Below are 19,374 nucleotides of genomic sequence, written 5' to 3'. Positions count from 1 at the left end.
CCTGGCTAATGATCCCCAAACTATATTTCAGTGATAAGGGTTGCATAATATGTTTTAAAATATGCAGTAGTGGAAGTATGGTTAGTAAGAAGAAAACGAAATAAAGTAGTTACCTTATTAGGTAAAAGGGACTGGTGAAGGGCAGGAAGCAGGTAATTTCTTAGACATTAATTTTCATCTGGTGAGACTTTTCCATTGATTGGATTATCATGTAATGATTAGTCCAACCAATTCAGGTCAAATCTCACATTTTTCTAGGAAAGTTCTTTTCATTTCATCCATAGGACATATAAAATACAGATTGTTACAGAATTTGCATAGTTTCTTTATATATTGTCCTGAATGTCAGGAATGATAGTCTAATGAGGAAATATGAATAGTATATATATTTTTATTTAAATTGACATTATTGACATTTTTGTGCTAGGTTCTGGGAATATAGAAATAAATAAAGCATAGTCTCTGCTCTTAAGAAATTCACAGTCTAATAAGGATGGGGAGGCATGTGGAGATGGATTTGTGAACAGCTAACTATAATACAAGAAAGAAGAAAGGACATGTTAAGTGGAAGTATAAGTAATATACTATGGGAGAGGCAATTAATTCTGCCCAAGGAAAGACTTCATTAGTGTCCTGGCACTTAGGATTTGAAATGGCTCCTTCAAAAAGTTCACACCTATTTTCCAGTTTCTTAAGTTCACTGACAGGAAACTCACAGTTTGAATTCATTGGGGAATAAGTCACGAAGTCACAGACCAATTTCAGGAACCTCTTAGAACTTTCTTCAGGGCATCCTTCATTTCTTTATTCCGAAGGCTGTAGATCATGGGGTTGAAAAAAGGGGTCAAAACTGAGTAGAACAAAGTTGTGAACTTCTGCATGCTCTCTGCTTGTCCTGTCCCTGGGTTTACATATGTCATCATCACAGAACCATAGAATAAAAACACAACGGCCAGGTGTGAGGAGCAGGTGGAGAAGGCCTTCTTCCGGCCAGCAGCAGAGGGGACTTGGATTACGGCCCTCAGCACCAGGGTATAGGAGCCAATAATGTAGAAAAAGGTGGCAAATATGAGGAGGGAGCTCATGGTGCCACACATAAGAACAGTCCCTGGAATTGGGGCACAGGTTGAAGCCAGGGCCAGCAGAGGACCCAGGTCACACAGAAAGTCATCAATCACATTCAGGCCACAAAATGGTAGCTGTGTGACGAGTATCACCGGAATCAGAAACCAGAGGAATCCATACACCCAGCAAAAAATAACCAGGCTGCTGCAGAACTTAATAGTCATGACGGTGGGGTAGTGCAGGGGGCGGCAGATGGCCAGGAACCGGTCATAGGCCATGATGGAGAGAAATAAGCATTCGGTTGTGCCCAATGAGAAGAAGAAGTACAACTGGAGCAGGCATCGCGCAAAGGAGATGGTTTTGGTCTGGGAGAGGAAGTTGGCCAGCATGTTGGGCACATCAGAGTTGACATAGCAGATCTCCAGGAAGGAGAAGTTAGCTAGCAGAATGTACATTGGGGTGTGGAGTCGGTGGTCCCAGCGCACTGCACACATGATGGCCATATTTCCAAAGAGGGTCAGGATGTAAGTCACTAAGAATATGGAAAAGAGGAGGATCTGTATTTCCCAGCGGCAAGAGAAGCCCAGGAGAATAAACTCACTCACAGTGTGAGAAATGTTACTGGGCTCTGAGGTCATTTTCTTCCATCCTGTGAGGATTACGGCAGAAATTACATATACAAAGAGAATTTTGCCTCCCAATTCTTCCCCAGGAGAGTGAGCACATTTTCCTGCTCATAGGGAAAGTGGTCTGTTTTTAATTGGGCACCCCAACAATACAGTTGTTGAGTACACGCTCTTATATAAGACTATTTGCTTTTAAACTGTATACAAACTACTATCAATCACTATAGTAAATATTGGTAAATATTTTGACAAAAACTTTCTTAGAATTAAAATAAAAATAGGAATTCAGATACTTCCTTTCTGCATCCTTCATTGGGTTTCCTGGTACACCCAACTCTGAAGAACATTGGTCTATACAATACAGATAGGTGGCTGGCTAAAGCTAACTTGAGATGTACAATGGAGGAAAGAAAAGGGGACATCTGTAATGCTTTCAACAATAAAGATAAACTTTAAAAATGAGACCTAAACTTTAACATGGGCAATTCAATCCTAAAACAACTAGAACTGACAAATATACCAACAAAACAGTGATATCAGGTAAGTGACATAAAGGAGGGAGCATGAGATAGCCAGGAGTGAAAATAACTACAGAGTGACTTTAAGCAAGTTACAATTTGGCTATATTAAGTGACCATTTATAGGCCATTATTAGTATACTAGAGGCTCGGTCCCTGCAGGATAGGCCGAAGATCGGGCTGAAACCGACAGTCCAGCATCCCCCTAGGGATGTAGTAGTGCATAAAGTGGCGGGTGGCTGGGGAGGAGCCCATGCTCAGACTGCTCCCTCTCATCCCGGCCCTGCTACACCTGCCATCGTCACTTGGTAGCGCTGCAGCGGAGGTGGGAGAGGCTCTCCAGCCATGAACCCTACGGCTGGCACCCGTCCGTCAGCTGAGTGCCGCTCCTGCTGTGGGAGTGCACTGACCACCAGAGGGCAGCTCCTGTGTTGAGTGTGGTGGTCAGTGCACATCATAGAGATCGGTTGACCAGTCGTTTGGTTGTTCGGTCACTTAGGCTTTTATATATATAGATTTCTCTCTTTGTAGGAAGGTGTGGTACATTGGCTCCAGACTTTGATATTATCAGAATTTTATGGAGGAAACCGTTGAAAGGTATAGATTTCTGGGCTCCAGCTCGGGTTTGGGCATAACGAAGCACAGGCTTTGGGATTACAGGTCTTGGCTCTCCCACTTCCCGAGGAGCATTTCCTCAGGGAAAGACTTAAGTTCTGAGACTATGTTACTTGCTCTGTAAAATATGAATAATAATACCTCCATAGCAAGGATGGTATGAGAATTGCATAAAATGATATGTACAAAAGCAGTTTACAAATTATAAAATGTTATAGAAATGTAAATTATTAAAAACCATTCAGGAATTTTATGTTATTACTAGAGACCTGGTGCATGAAATTTGGGCACTTGGGTGGGGGGGGGTCCCTCAGCCTGGCCTGCACCCTCTAACAGTCTGGGAGCCTTGGGGGATGGAGTGGACCTAAGTCATCAGTTGGATATCCTTAGCACTGCTGCAGCGGTGGGAGAGGCTCCTACCACCACCACTGCTGGCTTCTGGCTGAGCGGCGCTCTCCCTGTGGGAGCACACTGACCACCAGGGGGCAGCTTCTGCATTGAGTGTCTACCCCCTGGTGGTCAGTGCATGTCATAGCAACCAGTTGTTCTGCCATTTGGTCGATTTGCATATTAGCCTTTTATTATATAGGATTTTATGTTATTATGATGCTAGCTTATTAACTATCCCTTATTAATCTTTATAAATAGAGCTAATTTCAAAATGCCAAGGAAAGTTTTTTGTTTGTGGAATTTTAGTCATGTGACAGGCTAAGTACATGTTTTTATGTGTGTGTGTATGAATAGGAGGGCACTCCTCAGTCCTTGCAGACCACAACCATTACAACTCCCTAATAAGCTTCCTTTTAAGACAATTTTTTACCCATCAAACATACCAGAGTGCTCATTTTATTCTGTATTGACTGCCTTCCTTGTAGGGATTAAAATTATAGTTTTCAATGATCATTATTCATGGTGGCCAAGACATGGAAACAACTGAAGTGTCCTTCAATAGATGAGTGGATAAAGATGTGATACATATATACAATGGATTAGTACTCAGGCATAAGAAAAGATGAAATACTGCCATTTGAGAAGCATGGATAGACCTTGAGAATACCATGCTAAGCAAAATAGGTCAGACAGAAAAAGTTGAGAACTATATGATTTCACTTATATGTGGGATATAAAACTGAAAGCAACACATGAACAAACAAGAAAAATGAACAAAAACTCATAGACACAGACAACAGTATGGTGGTTCCCAGAGGAAAGGGGATGGGGGATAGTAGAGGGTAAAGGGGGTCAAATATATGGTGACAGAAGAAGATTTGACTTTGGGTGGTGGCCACACAATGTGATATACAGATAATGTATCATAGAAATGTATACTTGAAACCTATAAAATCTTATTAACCAATGTTGCCCCAATCCTATATAATAAAAGGTTAATATGCAAATTGACTGAACAGTGGAACTACTGGTTGCTATGATGTGCACTGAGCTGGCAGACAGGCAAGCAGTTAGGGGCCATCAGGCAGGCAGGCGAGCAGTTAGAGGTGATCAAGTAGGCAGGCAGAGCGGTTAGGGGTGATCAGGCAGGCAGGCAGAATGGTTAGGGGCAATCAGGCAGGCAGGTAGAGCAGTTAGGGGCGATCAGACATGCAGACAGGCAGAGCAGTTAGGGGTGATTAGGCAGGCACGCAGGCAGGTGAGTGCTTAGGAGCCAGCGGTCCCAAATTGTGAGAGGGATGTCCCAGATTGCAAGAGTGCACAGGCCAGGCTGAGGGACCGCCCATGCATGAATTTCATGCACCGGGCTTCTAGTCCTATATAATAAAAGCCTAACATGCAAATCGACCAAATGATGGAACAACCGGTCACTATGACGCTTACTGACCACCAGGGGGCAGATGATCAACGCAGGAGCTGCCCCCAACCTGCAGGCCCCAGGCTGTCCAAGGTGGGTGCCAGCGGGCGTCCCCCGATCACCTTGCTGGTTGCCCCACAGATCGGCCCTGATCACTGGCCAGGCTTAGGGACCCCGTGCACCGGGCCTCTAGTAAATTTAATAAAAAAAAATAAATGACAGGATAATTTCCCTGATAGTTACACTGTAGATTGTATTAAGGCCACCTAGTAGAATCTGCCAAGCTTCCTGAGTGATCCTTTCCCACACTTCATCCCCACCCTCCACACACACCTGTGGGATTTCCTGGGAAATGAGGATCAGCTGTGCTCAAATGTTCACAACAGAGGAGCGCCAACAGATACTATTTCAACATAGGCAGCCTTATGAAAATCAGGTTTTTGGTGCAATCTTTTTTCTTCCTGGTGTTCTTTGATTTTGTGGTTTATTCAACCCTGGAGAAAGCCTAACTATTTTGAATAAAGGGGAATAGAGAGAAGTATTTCTGAAATATAGGCTTTGGCCTAGGCAAAAGTTTAATCTAGATGAAGTTTGGAATATGGGCTTACATCTTTGCTTCACCTCTTTTTCTTTTTTCTTTTCCTGCTTTCCCATTTTAAGTGCTCAGAGTTCACATTTTCTGTTCAGGTTTTCTTATCCGGGGACAAAGAAATTCAATAAACACATGCATAGGCTTAAATCCAGCGTCTGTGAAGATTTTAGCAGATGGCACACTCACCAAATTTATTGTAGTGGCATTTACTGGAGGAAAATTGTAGACCTGTCACAGGTGTGCAGGTCCCTTTTGCTCATTGTAATTACAGTGGCACACAGAGATCTAGGATACTCTATTCTAAGAGAGCACCACAACCTTTGAACTGTGAGTTTTCTTTTAACTGTGTCATTAGGGAAGTGCTAACCTCTCCCTTAATGCTATTTTAATGTCAAGATGAAGAAAACTTGGCTCTAGTCCTGTTCCCAGACTCAGAGCTTGTGGCTGGGGGAAAAGGGGACACCAGATCTTCTCCTGGTGTGATTGGGGGCTGTGGTTCAAGCTTTGCAGCTGCAGTTGTAGGAAATGATAAAGCAAATAGCAGGATTCTTTACATCAGCCATGTGACAGAGAAAGTAATTGCCTTAACCACTGGGCAACAGTTGCTCCATTTCCATGAAGGTTAACAGGAGGCAACTTACTCTTTGGGAGGGCAGTTTGAAAGGGATTAGTTTTGAACAAGTTAATCCTTATGTCTAACATGTATTTTGTTTTGGGAAAGGCTTTCTTAATTATTCAGTGGGGGAATGATAGGATTATGATTTCTGTTTTATGTATGAGATTAAAGACTGGAAGAGGTTAAACCCAAACCAGTGAATGACAGGGTCAGGACAAGATTCCATGCTTTTAGGCTCCTACTTTACAGATTTTTTTTTTTTTTTTTTTTTTTTTTTTTTTTTTTTTTTTTTTTTTTTTTTTTACTGCTTTAGAAGACCTCCAGCATAATGTCCAAAATGTCCCTCACTGCAGGGAAAAAAAGTTAATTGGATTAATAAAATGAGTAACTATAGCTAGTGTGACACATCATTTGAAGGGAAGAAGTGAGGCCTTCCTAATACCCCTCAATCATACCACTTAGGTAGAATTATGCTCTTTTCATTTTTATATGACTATCTTATTTTTTGTAATAAGTTATAAAGCATATACATACTTCAAGAGCTGAACTGAATGTATTCCCAAGTATGGTCATAAAATGGCATCAATTGGCCATTGAAAATGAGATGTTGAAGGTGTTATTTCATGGCAGTAATTTAAAAAAAGAGAGGAGAGGTGATCCCTCTCAAATAAACTAACATGAGAAGGGCAGAGAGGCAGTTATATGTAGAGTTATTGTACTCTTACCTGACCTGTATGATCTGCAATATTCAGCTCCCCATCATTATCCATAACCTGAGGCAAATCACCTTTCCTCCATTTACACAAAATCAAAATAAATGAAGTAAAATAAAAAGAAGATTTAAAAAATAGAGAAACTAAACTAGGAAGCAACGATAGATGCTGAGGAGACATGGAAAAGGGATACAGCCACACATTTCCTTATATTCTGGAATGTTATAATTCTATTTGTTGGAGCCGTTGATTTATCATTACTTTCATCATTTAAGAATTTTTCACCAATTAGATGCTATTTGATTTCTACCACTGCCTTCCTGAGTCTTTATTTTCCAATTGTTTTTGTAGCATAAAGGACGATTGAGTCAATGTGTTATGTCCTAAGGACTCACTTAAGGGAGTAGTTGAGTTCTGTTCCATGTTCACATGTTTTCTCCTGTACTCTGGAGGAAATAAAAAATCTGTCAAGTCAAGCCTTCTGTTTCTTGGAATAATGTATTGCTCATATTCACTAGTCTCAGAGATATTATGGATTAGAATGGATATACAAAATCACATTTTCTTACTGATCTGAACTCACTGAATCTTGGAGCAGGAAGAGACTTAAGGGGTTTTCTAAGCTCTCCTTCAATCAGCAGTAAGACCCTCTCTCTTCTACCCTCTTGCTAGTTGGTTATCTAGCTTCTGCTGGAATAATCCATGACAAAGTGCTTGCTGAAAGGCAAACAGCTTTCATTTTTAGAAGTTGTAATAAACTTCCGTGTTCTCTCTTACATTCCTGGGTAATTTTGCCATCTTGATTTATCCTGTTGGTCTTACTTCTGCCTCAGGGAAGAGAAGTTAACACTATGTGACCATCATATGCACAGACTCTGTTAGGATTTTGAACATGCATGCTCTTTCTTACTCTTCTAACAATTACAGAGGTAGTGATTGAGCCATTGAAAGCCACAAGTAGCAGTGCTAGGCATATTTGAATTCTTTCAACCACATTATATTGATTGCTCAGAATAAGTCTACACAGTAGCACTTAAAAAATATTTGAGGAACATTAAATAGACTGTCAAACCTCAGAGGAAAGACAGGGGAGGGTGGGGAAGGGAAGAGATCAACAAATGAATTCATATATATATATATGCATAACCCATAGACACAGACAATAGGGCGTTGAAGACCTGGGGGGTGGGGGTAGGCGGGGATGGGAGAGGTCAATGGGGGAAAAAGGGGACACATGCAATACTTTCAACAATAAAGATTAAAAAATGTATTTGAGGAAGGTACACATGTGTTCTTTGAGCCTTCTCTATTTACACTAAGCACTCTTGGTTTCTTCAGCTGAATATGACATACTTCCCAGGGTGCTCACCATCCTAGGTGCCTTCTTGTGATTGTTCTATGCTTTCTAAGATGTGATCTTACTAAAACCAAACACAATATTCCTCATACTTTGACTGATGCAGTGCACAGTAGTATTCTAGTAATCTCTAGAAAGTCATGTCGACTTTAGTTGACATTGGCAGTAACTTTGTACTTTTATTGTATTATCATTTTACCAAAGCCCTTAGAGTTTGTTCACAAGGATTTCTTTAAAACCAGATTGGTCCCATCTGATGCTTGAGTCATTAATTTTTTTAAGTGAGAGATGTTAATGACTAAATTTCACCAAGTGTTTCAGTCTATTAAGATTTTAATACTTTCAAATATTAGCCTTCCCTCCTATTTTTATTGCGTATAAATTTGATAAAATTTCTTGTGTGTTTCACCTACATCTTTGATTAAAATATTATGTAGAACATAAGAAAATGTTTTTCAGATCACTTAAAACTTTTTCTAGGTTAACACCTACTATTATCAACAATTGTAGAAAGATAGCTAAGCTAAAAATAGATAAATAATACAAAGGTGATGAAAATGACCTTGTATTTCTGGAAAACATTCTGGCAAAAATTATAAAACAAATGGCTTATGAAAAATTTTAAAAACAAGTTTTGGACTTTAAACTGGTATCCATGTTCAGTTTTTTAAAAATGTTCTTTTATTCTCCAATATTCTTTAAAGACACCATTAGTGATTTTTAAATCATATCTGTAAATTTGCTCTGCACCCTGGGATATAATTTTCCTATGTCTAAAAGTTTAAGCTTATTTAAAACTAGAGGCCCGATGCATAAAATTCGTGCAAGGGGCTTGGTCCTCATAGCAGCCCCGGCTGCCTCTCGGCCCTGCCCCCCCACCTCCTGCGCACTGGTCGTCCTGAAGATCCCTCTGCTGTCCAGTCTAATTAGCACATAGCTCTTTATTATATAGGATAATTGAGTGCTGTTTTATTTTATTGTCATGTCAATCCCTCCTTTTCCTGGTGAAATTATTTTAATAACATATATTGTTTAACCCAATTTATTCCAAATAATGTCATTTTAACATGAAATTACTTTAAAAAACTACCAATGTGCTCTTTTGCATTTTTAAATACCAGGTCTAAAATATCCAGCATGTGTTTTATGCTTATAGCACATATCAATTCAGACTAATTTCAAGTACTTCTCCTTCTGGAAAGATCTTCCTTTGGAGCTGTCCGTACTCTATGTTAAATTGATGGGTTACATCTCTTTCTCTCTCCAGAGGAAAGACATGGCCCAGTCTTTTCCTTTCATCTCATAAACTTTGCAAATAAGGAGACTTTCACCACAATGCTATCACGTGGTGCTAGAAATACGTTCTTTCATTTTCTTCAGTTTTTCTTTTTCCTTTTCTTTATTGATTAAGGTATTACATAGAAATACTTTATTATTCAGGCATTAATCCAGCGAAAAGCTCACTAAATTCCTTAGAGAAACTCAGTCTTTCTTTATAATCACTTTATTTCACTTGTCTCTTAGTATGTTTGTCTCTTCCTCTCTTTCCCTCCAGTTACTTATTTCCTTAGAGTTACTTCTAAGATGACAATATGACTTTGGATTTCTGACCCTGGGAAATTTAAGAACTGGCTACAACACTACCCATCTTATATAGTTTCAGTACTTATATAATTAAAGAACAATATTTCATAACATTTTTGGCAAAATGTTTTTAAATATCAGCATTAACTTTTTATTACTGTCCACCATGAATTTAAGTTCATTTTCTATTAACTATCACTTAGCCAGCATTTATTGAATATTGATGTGGTGGGTACAGTCTTTTCAAGCTTAGCTTCTAAACTTCATAGCTGATTGCTGGCCTAAAGCATTTCAAGAACTGAGTGAAAGTTCATGGAGGGCCTACTGTATTCTTGTTTACTTTTCAATGCAAGGGATGTTTAAGGATGTATATTTATATTCCTGCATGTTGAAATGTCTTAACAATTAGGACTATTCTTCTCAGTAAAGTGAAGGGACATTTTAAGAAGTGAATATGAAATCCTAGTGTAAATTGTGGGAGTTAGGTTTATAGGACCTCTATATTTCTGGATGAAGGTTGCTAATTTAAGAATGAAAAATATAATTTTTCTTTTGCTTTTCAAATTAGCACAGGTAAATAATCATGATAGCAGTGTTGGTGAAGATGCAATGAAAGGATATTCAGAAGAATTGTTGGAGAGAATATAAACTCATAAATTTTTTTCTGGCAGGTAATTTGGAAATACCCAGGTCTTTAAAACATTTATACCCATTAAGTAACAATCAGAGGTCTAGAAAAAATTAATAATAAGCAAGTTCATTACTATTTGTGTCATGATTGACTTACCATGCAGGGTATCATCTCCCCTTCATGTGTCAATTGAAGTCAGCCTCTGTGCCAGGGCCGAGGAGAAAGGGAACATTCCCAACAGGGCATCTGAAGGCTGCATTTTACTTTTGGGTGGCCAACACCATTTCATAAGCCTAGGACAGGAATTAGAAGGTAAGTTTAAAAATTCAAATGCAGTGTTGTGAGAAACAATAGCCACCACCTTCCAGAGAGGATTTGTGTTGTTACTTCTTTCCCATTGGAAAGAGTCACATCTCATCTTCAGTTTACTTTTCTTCCCTACAAGAAACAAAAAGGAAAATATTAGTTTCCAATGTGGCTTTTACTTTTCTTCGGTAAGTTTTATTTTAAGGAGCACCCTGTAGTTTAGAATAAAGGTCACAAAACCCACGGCAAATAGTAGAAAGGATGAAATGAAGACAATATAAAAATAATAAAATAATTTTGCCTTTCAGTTGACAAAATTTGAAAGTAATAGTTTCTTTTGCAACTAGAAAGACACTTTATCAAACTTACATTTCCACACTCAAAATATAACACATATTTTTCTTTGCCCCATATTCATGAAATATTGGTACCTTCCCTTTATTGGAGTCGATTCAGTCACTGATTAGGAACAAGGAACTGTCTGCAGATAAGCCTTCCCCTGCTCTTCACTTCCTCTGGATCTCAGAGTTCTGTCCCTGGGCCTTTCACAAGCAGTGCACTTGGGGAAAAATTTTTTTTGAGGTTGGAAAATATGTGTTTCCCCCCCAGCAATAATAAGAATGAAAGCCTGGATTCTCCACTTGTCCCCCGTGAAACTATTGCTGGACCACAGCCAACTTCCCTAAAGGGACTCTGTGCTGAGATTCTCTCAGCTGGATGGACATTACCCCAGGGACCCAGTTTTGGATGAGTTTATTTCAAACATCTGATAAGTTCTTTTTTCACATTGGGCCAAAGATTCTATCCCGTTTGCACTGTCCATTTGGCATGCAATTCTGAGCCTCTTTCTCTGATTAAAGGAGCACCTATCTTGTTTGTTCTAGCTGCCCCCACCCCCTTTTTTTTGCCTTTCTGAAATGCTATCTATCTATTTATAATTTTTTAAATAATTTTTTTATTGTCTAAAGTTTTACATATGTATCCTTTTCCCTCAATTGACCACCCATCCCCAGCCATTCCCTCCCCGGGCAAACTCCCATCACCCCAGTGTCTTTGTCCATTGGTTATGCTAATATACATCCATACAAGTCCTTTGGTTGCTCTCTAACCTCCCCCTTCCCCTGCCATTTGTCTCTGGATCTATTCTTGTTCATTAAATTATGTTGTTCCTAGCTGCCCTTTTACTTTGCCTTTTATAAATATAAGTAGTTAATATTTATTAAAAGCTTATTACTTGCCAGTCAGTAAGATAAGTAACTTTTATAAGTAAGCTCACTTAACTCCCATAATAATTCAGTATGTTAGATATTACTATGGTTTTTGTTTTATAGATAAAGTTATTGAAGCTTAGATAAATTATTTGTTCAAAGTGTCACATCTTATAAATGGGAATGCAAATATATGAATGTAGTTATTTCTGAGAGCGGAGCTTGAGGTCTCAAATATTAAACTCTTTACCCTAAATCTTTCCTTGGCAGTGAAAGAAAACATTACTTATTGATAACTCATCTCATGCCTGCCACCATGGCAAATTCTTTCATAAAAATCATTTTATTTAATTATTGCAACACCCTGTGTGCCAGGTATCACTGCTATAATTTTTAAAAATTCTGCTTATCAAAGTAATATGTGTTTAAACAAAATTTAGAAGATTCAGAAGAGTTGAGGGAGCTAAAAATTAGTGAAATTTTTATGAAGCAGATAGAAATTCATGTAAAAACTTGGCATATTTCGTGTGGTCTTCCTTGTTCTAACACTTTTTCTTTAAACATATGAAGTAAGAGGATTTCTGGTCAAGATGCAGTGTAGGTAAACATGATACTCACCTCCTCCTCCATCCACATCAAAATTACAACTAGACTACAGAACAATCATCATTCAGAATCACCTGGAATTGAGCTGAATGGAAGTCCTACAACTGTGAAATTAAAGAAAAAGCCACATCAGGGCAGAGGCATGAAAAGGCTGTTCCCATACCCATGTGTGGCAGATAAAAATTAGGAGGGGTATCTTGGCTGTAGAGGTCTCCTCTGAGGAATGAGTGATCCCAGTTCCACACCAGGCCCCCAGATCAGGGTTCCAGTACCAGGAAGAGAAGTCCTGATAACTTCTGGCTGTAAAAACCAACATGGATTGAGGAGGGAGGCTGAGGCTGCTGGAGTCCCAGGCAGTTTCTCATAAAGAGCCTGCACACAGACTCACTTAAACTCACTCCCTGTAAGTTCCAGTGCTGGGGCAGTAGCTTGAAAGGCACAAAAGACGTATGGGGAAGAATTGAATTGCTTGGCGTCAAGGCAAGAGCTGGAGGGGCAACTTTTTCCCAGACAGAAATGCTGGCAGAGGCCATTGTTACTTTGATGAGCCCTTTCTCCACAGAACCAGCAGATGGGTGCCATATCTGAGACTCTATCAACCTAGCTCACACTGTTTGCCCCACTCTGGTGATTCCCTGAAGTCCTGCTCCACCAAACTTTCGGGCCCACCCAAGCTGTTTCTGGTGGCTTCACCATAGGAATGGCCTGTCTTGGTTCAGGCTTCAGATTATCCTAAAATATCTCAAACAAGAAGCATCTTGCCCCAGCAAGCCCCATACTTCTCATTAAGTGGTCCCAGGCCTGGCACTAGTAGCAGCCAGCCTTGATCTTTCCTGGGCACCTCCAAAATCAGCACAAGAAGCAGCCATATGCAAATCACTTTATAGCTTATGACTGGTGGCTCAAGGAAGAACACAGGTGGTGGCTGACCAATGGAAGGCCCTATAGCCAGCACAACCAGTAAACAGCTTCAGACCACATCAAACCATCACCACCCAAACACCTGCACAAGCAATACACTTAAGGGGTGGGCTCAGTGGGTACCAGAGCCCTGCCAAAGTAAGTCTTGCTCTGTGTTGTGGGGTCCTACACAGCTGATCTTCCAAGGTGGTTAGAGATCAGTGATCTGTGGTCACAGCAAGTCCTTGCAGCTGATCAGCTTGAGTAAATCCCTCCCATTGATGTGCCAATAGAAATCAAGACTCAATTACAACAGAAGGATGTACAGCCCACACAGGGGTTGCATCTTGAGTGCCCCGCTGGGGTAATCAGGGAGGCTGTGCCATTGGACCCTATACATAGGACACTTACTACATTAGGCCCTGCTACCAAGCCTAGCAGCTTGACCTAATACATAGAAACAAACACAGGGGGGCAGCCAAAATGAGGAGATAAAGAAACATGTCTCAAATTAAAGAATAGAACAAAACTCCAGAAAAAGACTGAAAAAAATGGAGACAGGCAATCTACTGGATGCAGAGTAAAAACATTGGTTATAAGGTTGCTCAATGAACTTAGTAAGGACCTCAACAGCGTAAAAAAGAATCAGTCACAACAAAGGATGCACTAGCTAAAATAAAGAATAATGTAAAGGGAATCAATAGTAGAGCAGCAGGTGAAGCCAAGAATCAAACCATCAATTTGGAATATAAGAAAGCATAAAACACCCAATCAGTACAGCAAAAAGCAAAAAAACAAAAAATGAGGATAATGTAAGGAGCCTCTGGGACAACTTCAAACATGCCAACATTCACATAATGGGGGTGCTGGAAGGAGAAAAGACAGAGCAAGACATTGAAAACCTATTTGAAAAAATAATGACAGAGCTCAGCCGGTGTGCTCAGTGGTTGAGCATTGACCTATAATCCAGGTGGTCATGGTTGAATTCCTGATCAGGGCACATGCCCGGGTTGTGGGCTCGATCCCTAGTAGGGGTGGTGCAAAAGGCAGCTGATCGATGATTCCCTCTCATCATTGTTGTTTCTATCTCTCGCTTCCTCTTGGGAATCAATAAAAATATATTTTAAAAATAATAATAACAGAAAACTTCCCCAACTTGGTGAAGGAAACAGACATACAAGTCCAGGAAGCACAGAGAGTCCTGAACAAGCTGAACCCAAAGAAGCCTGCACCAAGACACATCATAATTAAAATGCAAAAGTCTAAAGACAAAGAAACAATCCTAAAAGCAGCAAGAAAAAAGCAGTTAGTTACCTACAAGGGAGCTCCTATAAGACTGTCAGCTGATTTCTCAAAAGAAATTTTGCGGGCAAAAGGGAGTGGCAAGAAATATTCAGAGTGATGAAAGGCAATGACCTACAACCAAGATTACTATGTCCTGCAAACCTATAATTTAGAATTGATGGACATATTAAGAGCTTCTCAGACAAGAAAAAGCTAAAGGAATTCATCACTACCAAACCAGTATTATATGAAACGTTGAAGGGTTTTCTTGAAGAAGAAGAATATAAAAAATATAAAGAATAAAATGGTAATAAATACATATCTATCAACAATTGAATCTACAAACAAAATTAACAAGCAGAGCAGAAACAGACTCATAGATAAATAGAACTTTTTACTGGTTGCATGATAGGAGTGGTGAGGGGAGGATAGAATCTCAGAGGGAAGGGTGGAGGGGGATGGAAGAGATTAACCAAAGAATTTATATTTGTACATGCATAACCCATGGACACAGACAATAATGCTGTGAAGTCCTGGGGTGGGGTGTGGGGTGTGGGTGCAGGATGGAGAGGTTAATGGGGGAGAAAGGGAGACATCTGTAATACTTTCAACAATAAAGATAAATAAAAAAAAATGAGGTCAGACAGCATTTACAATTTAATCTTTTGCTTCTAAAAGCATATTTTGGTAATTAAAATTCTTTTAAATATTTTAAAAGCTGCAGAATAGTGTTATTTTTTAACATCCCCCCCCCAGTGTGTATTTATTTAGGCTATTTAAATTTTTTAATCTTCAAGTAATACAATAAAAATCTTTAGGTTTAAATGTTGGTTTAATTTTAGAAAATCTCCCTAGAATAGACTGCTTGAAAGATTATAATGTCAAAAGATATTTAAAATTTTTTTAAATTTTTTTATTGATTAAGTTATTACATATGTGTCCTTATCCCCACAATACTGCCCCCCCCGCCACACACACACACTCATGTCCTCACCCCCCTGCTGTCTGTGTCCATTGGTTAGGCCTATATGCTTGCATATAAGTCCTTTGGTTGATCTCTCCCTCTTACTCCTATTACAGAGTAGGACATTTTTTAGGTCTGCTTAATTACCTAGCCACCTCAGCAGCTTGACAGCCTGTGCAAAGTTTCTAGGAACTGAGCTCACACACCTGAGCAACGGCCTACAAAGAACAAACAGATCAAAATTAAGAACAGTCCTGACCTTTAAGTTACCCAGAAATGAATAACAGGAAGATGATGAGTAGCTTGGCTAAAACTACACAATTAGATTTTGTAACTTGGCTTTGCTTGCTATGGGAACCTGAACACGGATGTAGTTGTCCCCTTTAAATATTGGCCTCTGCAGATGGTCGGGGCCGCTTCTCTCTTGGGCTTCCCGAGTGGAGGAGTGGACACTGGCCAGTCAATAAAGGCTCTCTAAATTTTAATCAGTCTGGAGTTCTGGTCATTCCGTCGCTCACACTCCACAACACTCCGATCCTCCCCTACCTTCCCTCTGATGTTTGATGGTCTGATCGATGCTTCTCTGTCTCTGGATCTGTTTTTGTTCATCAGTTTATGTTGTTTATTATATTCCATAAATGAGTGAGATCATGTGATATTTATCTTTCTCTGACTGGCTTACTTCACTTAGCATAATGCCCTCCAGTTCCATCCATGCTGTTGCAAATGGTAAGAACTCCTTTTTTACTGCAGCGTAGTATTCCATTGTGTAGATGTACCACTGTTTTTAATCCACTCATCTACTGATGGGCACTTAGGCTGTTTCCAAATATTAGCTATGGTTAATTGTGCTGCTATGAACATAGGGGTGCATATATCCTTTCTAATTGGTGTTTCTAGTTTCTTGGGATATATTCCTAGAAGTGGGATCACTGGGTCAAATGGGAGTTCCATATTTAGCTTTTTGAGGAAACTCCATACTGTTCTCCACAATGGCTGCACCAGTCTGCATTCCCACCAGCAGAGTAGAAGGTTCCTTTTTCTCCACATCCTCACCAGGACTTGTTGTTTGTTGATTTGTTGATGAAAGCCATTCTGACAGGTGTGAGATGGTACTGCAGTGTTGTTTTGATTTGCATCTCTCAGATGATTAGTGTCTTTGAACAAGTTTTCATATATCTTTTGGTCTTTCTTCTGTCTTCTTTCCAAAACTATCTATTTAGGTCCATTGCCCATTTTTTGATTGGGTTGTTTATCCTCCTTTTGTTAAGTTGTATGAGTTCCCTGTAAATGTTGGAGATTAAACCCTTATTGGTGATAACATTGGCAAATATGCTCTCCCATGCATTGGGCTTTCTTGTTTTGTTGATGGTTTTCTTTGCTGTGCAAAAGCTTTTTATTTTGATGTAATCCATTTCTTTATTTTCTCTTTAGTTTCCATTGCCCTAGGGGCAGTATTGGTGAAGAAATTGTTTAGCATATGTCTGAGATTTTGCTGCCTGTGGATTCCTCTAGTATTTTTATGGTTTCCCATCTCATGTTTAAGTCTTTTATCCATTTTGAGTTTATTTTTGTGTATGGTGTAACTTGGTGGTCTAGTTTCATTTTTTTGCATGTATTTGTCCAATTTCCCCAACACCATTTATTGAAGAGGCTGTCTTGACTCCATTTTATGTTCATGCCTCCTTTGTTGAATATTAATTGAGCATAGTGGTTTGGGTCGATTTCTGGGTTCTCTATTCTATTCCATTGATCTATATGTCTGTTCTTGTGCCAGTACTAGGCTTTTTTGAGAACAGTGGCTTTGTAATACAGTTTGATATCTGGTATTGAGATCCCACCTACGTTGTTCTTCTTTAAATTTTTTTCTTAATTATATTATTACATTATTTTCCAACATATATTCTCAAAAGCTCTGTTGATGAATATGCCATATTATGGTATCCTTTTTAACATAAAGATGGTACTTAAAACATTTATCTCTACATTGATAGAAAACTATTTATATCTCATTTTTATAGTTGCATTTCTTTGTTACTACTCAAATCATTTGTTCAGATATAGTTGACATACTGTGTAAATTAAAAGTGTAGAGCATAATGATTTCATTTACATATGTCATGAAATGATTGCCACAATAAGTTTAATGAAAATCCATCATCAAATATAGATACAGATACAAAAAGAAAAGAAAAGAAAAATGTGTTTTTGATGTGAACTCTTTAGATTTATTCTCTTAACAACTTTATATATATCATGCAGCTGTGTAAATTGTAGTTATCATGTTGTGCATTACACCCTGAGTACTTATTTTGGAAGTTTGTGTCTTTTGATCATTCTCATCCAATTTCCTTTCCCACTATGGTAACCACAGATCTGAATTCTTTTTCTATGATTAAAAAAAAGTTTTAGATTTTACATATAAATGAGATCAAGTAGTATTGGGGTTTTTTTTGGCTTATTTTATTTGAAATATCTATTGGAAAAATGTCTATTCAGATCCTTTGCCCATTTTATTTATTTATTAAATATGTTTTCACTGATACCAGAGAAAGGAAGGAAGAGGGAGGGAGGGATAGAAACATCAATGATGAGAAAGAATCATTGATTGGTTGCCTCCTGCACACCTCCCACAGGGGATCAAGCCTGAAACCTGGGAATATGCCCTGACCAGGAATGGAACTGTGACTCCTGGTTTGTAGATTGAGGCTCAACCATTGAGCCACTTTGGCGGGTCTCCTTTGCCTATTTTGAAACCGAAGTACTTGTTGTTTTTTCCTGTTGAGTTGTATAAGTTCTTTATATATTTTGGACATCAATCCCTTTTATGATATACTAGAGGCCCAGCGCTCAAAATCGCGTGAGACCCAGACCCCTGCGCCGTGAGCGAGTAGCTCGCCATTGCTGTGCGAGCCATGAGAGCCGAAAACCCTGCTCCACTGCTGTGAGTGGCTTGCGGGCTGGGGGAGGGACCGAGAGGCGCTCCATGCACCTCCTGGTGACAGGTCATTTGGTTGTTCCTGCATTCCGGCGTTCTGGCCACTGGCCTTTTATAATATAGATGGTTTGCAAATATTTTTACCATCCTATAGGTTGTCTTTTAATTTTGTTGATGGTTTCTTTTGCTGTGCAGAGGCTTTTTAGTTTTATATAGTTGTACTTGTTTAATTTTTTGCTTATGCTTTAGATGTCATATCCAAAAAGTCATTGTCAAGATCCATGTCAAGGAGCTTTCCCCTATGTTTTCTCCTAGGAGTGTTATGGTTTCAGGTCTTATGTTTAAGTCTTTAATTAATTTTGAGTTAATTATTTTTGTTAATGGTCTAAAATAGGGGTATAATTTTATTTGTTTACATGTGAACGTCCAATTTTATTGAATAGATTGAGTATTATTGGCTCTCTTGTCAAATATTAGTTAATTGTACATGCATGGGTTTATTTCTGAAGTTTCAATTCCTTTTAATTGGTTTATGTTTTTGCTTTTATCCAATAGTATACTGGTTTGATTACTATAGTTTTGTAGTATAGTTTGAAGTGGGAAGTTTGATGTTCCAACTTATATCTTCTCCCCCCATCCCAGTGAAAGCTTTTTAGGGTCAGAGTATTCCTCAAGAAGCCTGAGATGGCAACAGATACATACTTCCTGGAAGTAAGAGATTGTGCATCTAAGTTGCATCCTTTTCAGGACTAAAAAAAAAAAAGTTGTGTGCCCTACAAGGCAATCAAGACATCTCCTAGTGTTCATTTTTTTGGGGGGTGGGTCATTAGGAGAAAACAAACAATTGAAGGGAGGGGAGTCAAAGATATTTCCCTTAAACAATAATCTTGAGTCAGAGCCAGAAATTCTAGAGATTTATGCATTTTCCTGCAGACCACACCTTTGCATTCCACTGGATGTTGGACATATCTCACCACATGAGTGTGAGTGAATTCCCCTTTTTATTCTATCTTTCACACAATAGATGGCTAATATACATACATT

At 39.1% G+C, this 19,374-nt stretch overlaps 1 protein-coding gene across 1 annotated transcript; it reads right to left on the bottom strand.

Moving 5' to 3' along the window:
- Positions 1 to 761: 761 nt before the first annotated feature.
- Positions 762 to 1,703, bottom strand: LOC308531339 (olfactory receptor 11H6-like; the record flags this gene model as incomplete). The annotated part of the gene is made up of 1 exon (XM_081108306.1): positions 762 to 1,703. One exon carries the CDS (start codon positions 1,701 to 1,703, stop codon positions 762 to 764), a length of 942 nt encoding a protein of 313 aa, XP_080964432.1.
- Positions 1,704 to 19,374: the final 17,671 nt, after the last annotated feature.

Source organism: Myotis nattereri (assembly GCF_964212035.1).
Source record: "Myotis nattereri genome assembly, chromosome: 1".
Lineage (NCBI taxonomy): Eukaryota > Metazoa > Chordata > Mammalia > Chiroptera > Vespertilionidae > Myotis > Myotis nattereri.
Note: the sequence above shows the minus strand (reverse complement) of the source record. Positions and strands in the feature narration are given on the sequence as shown.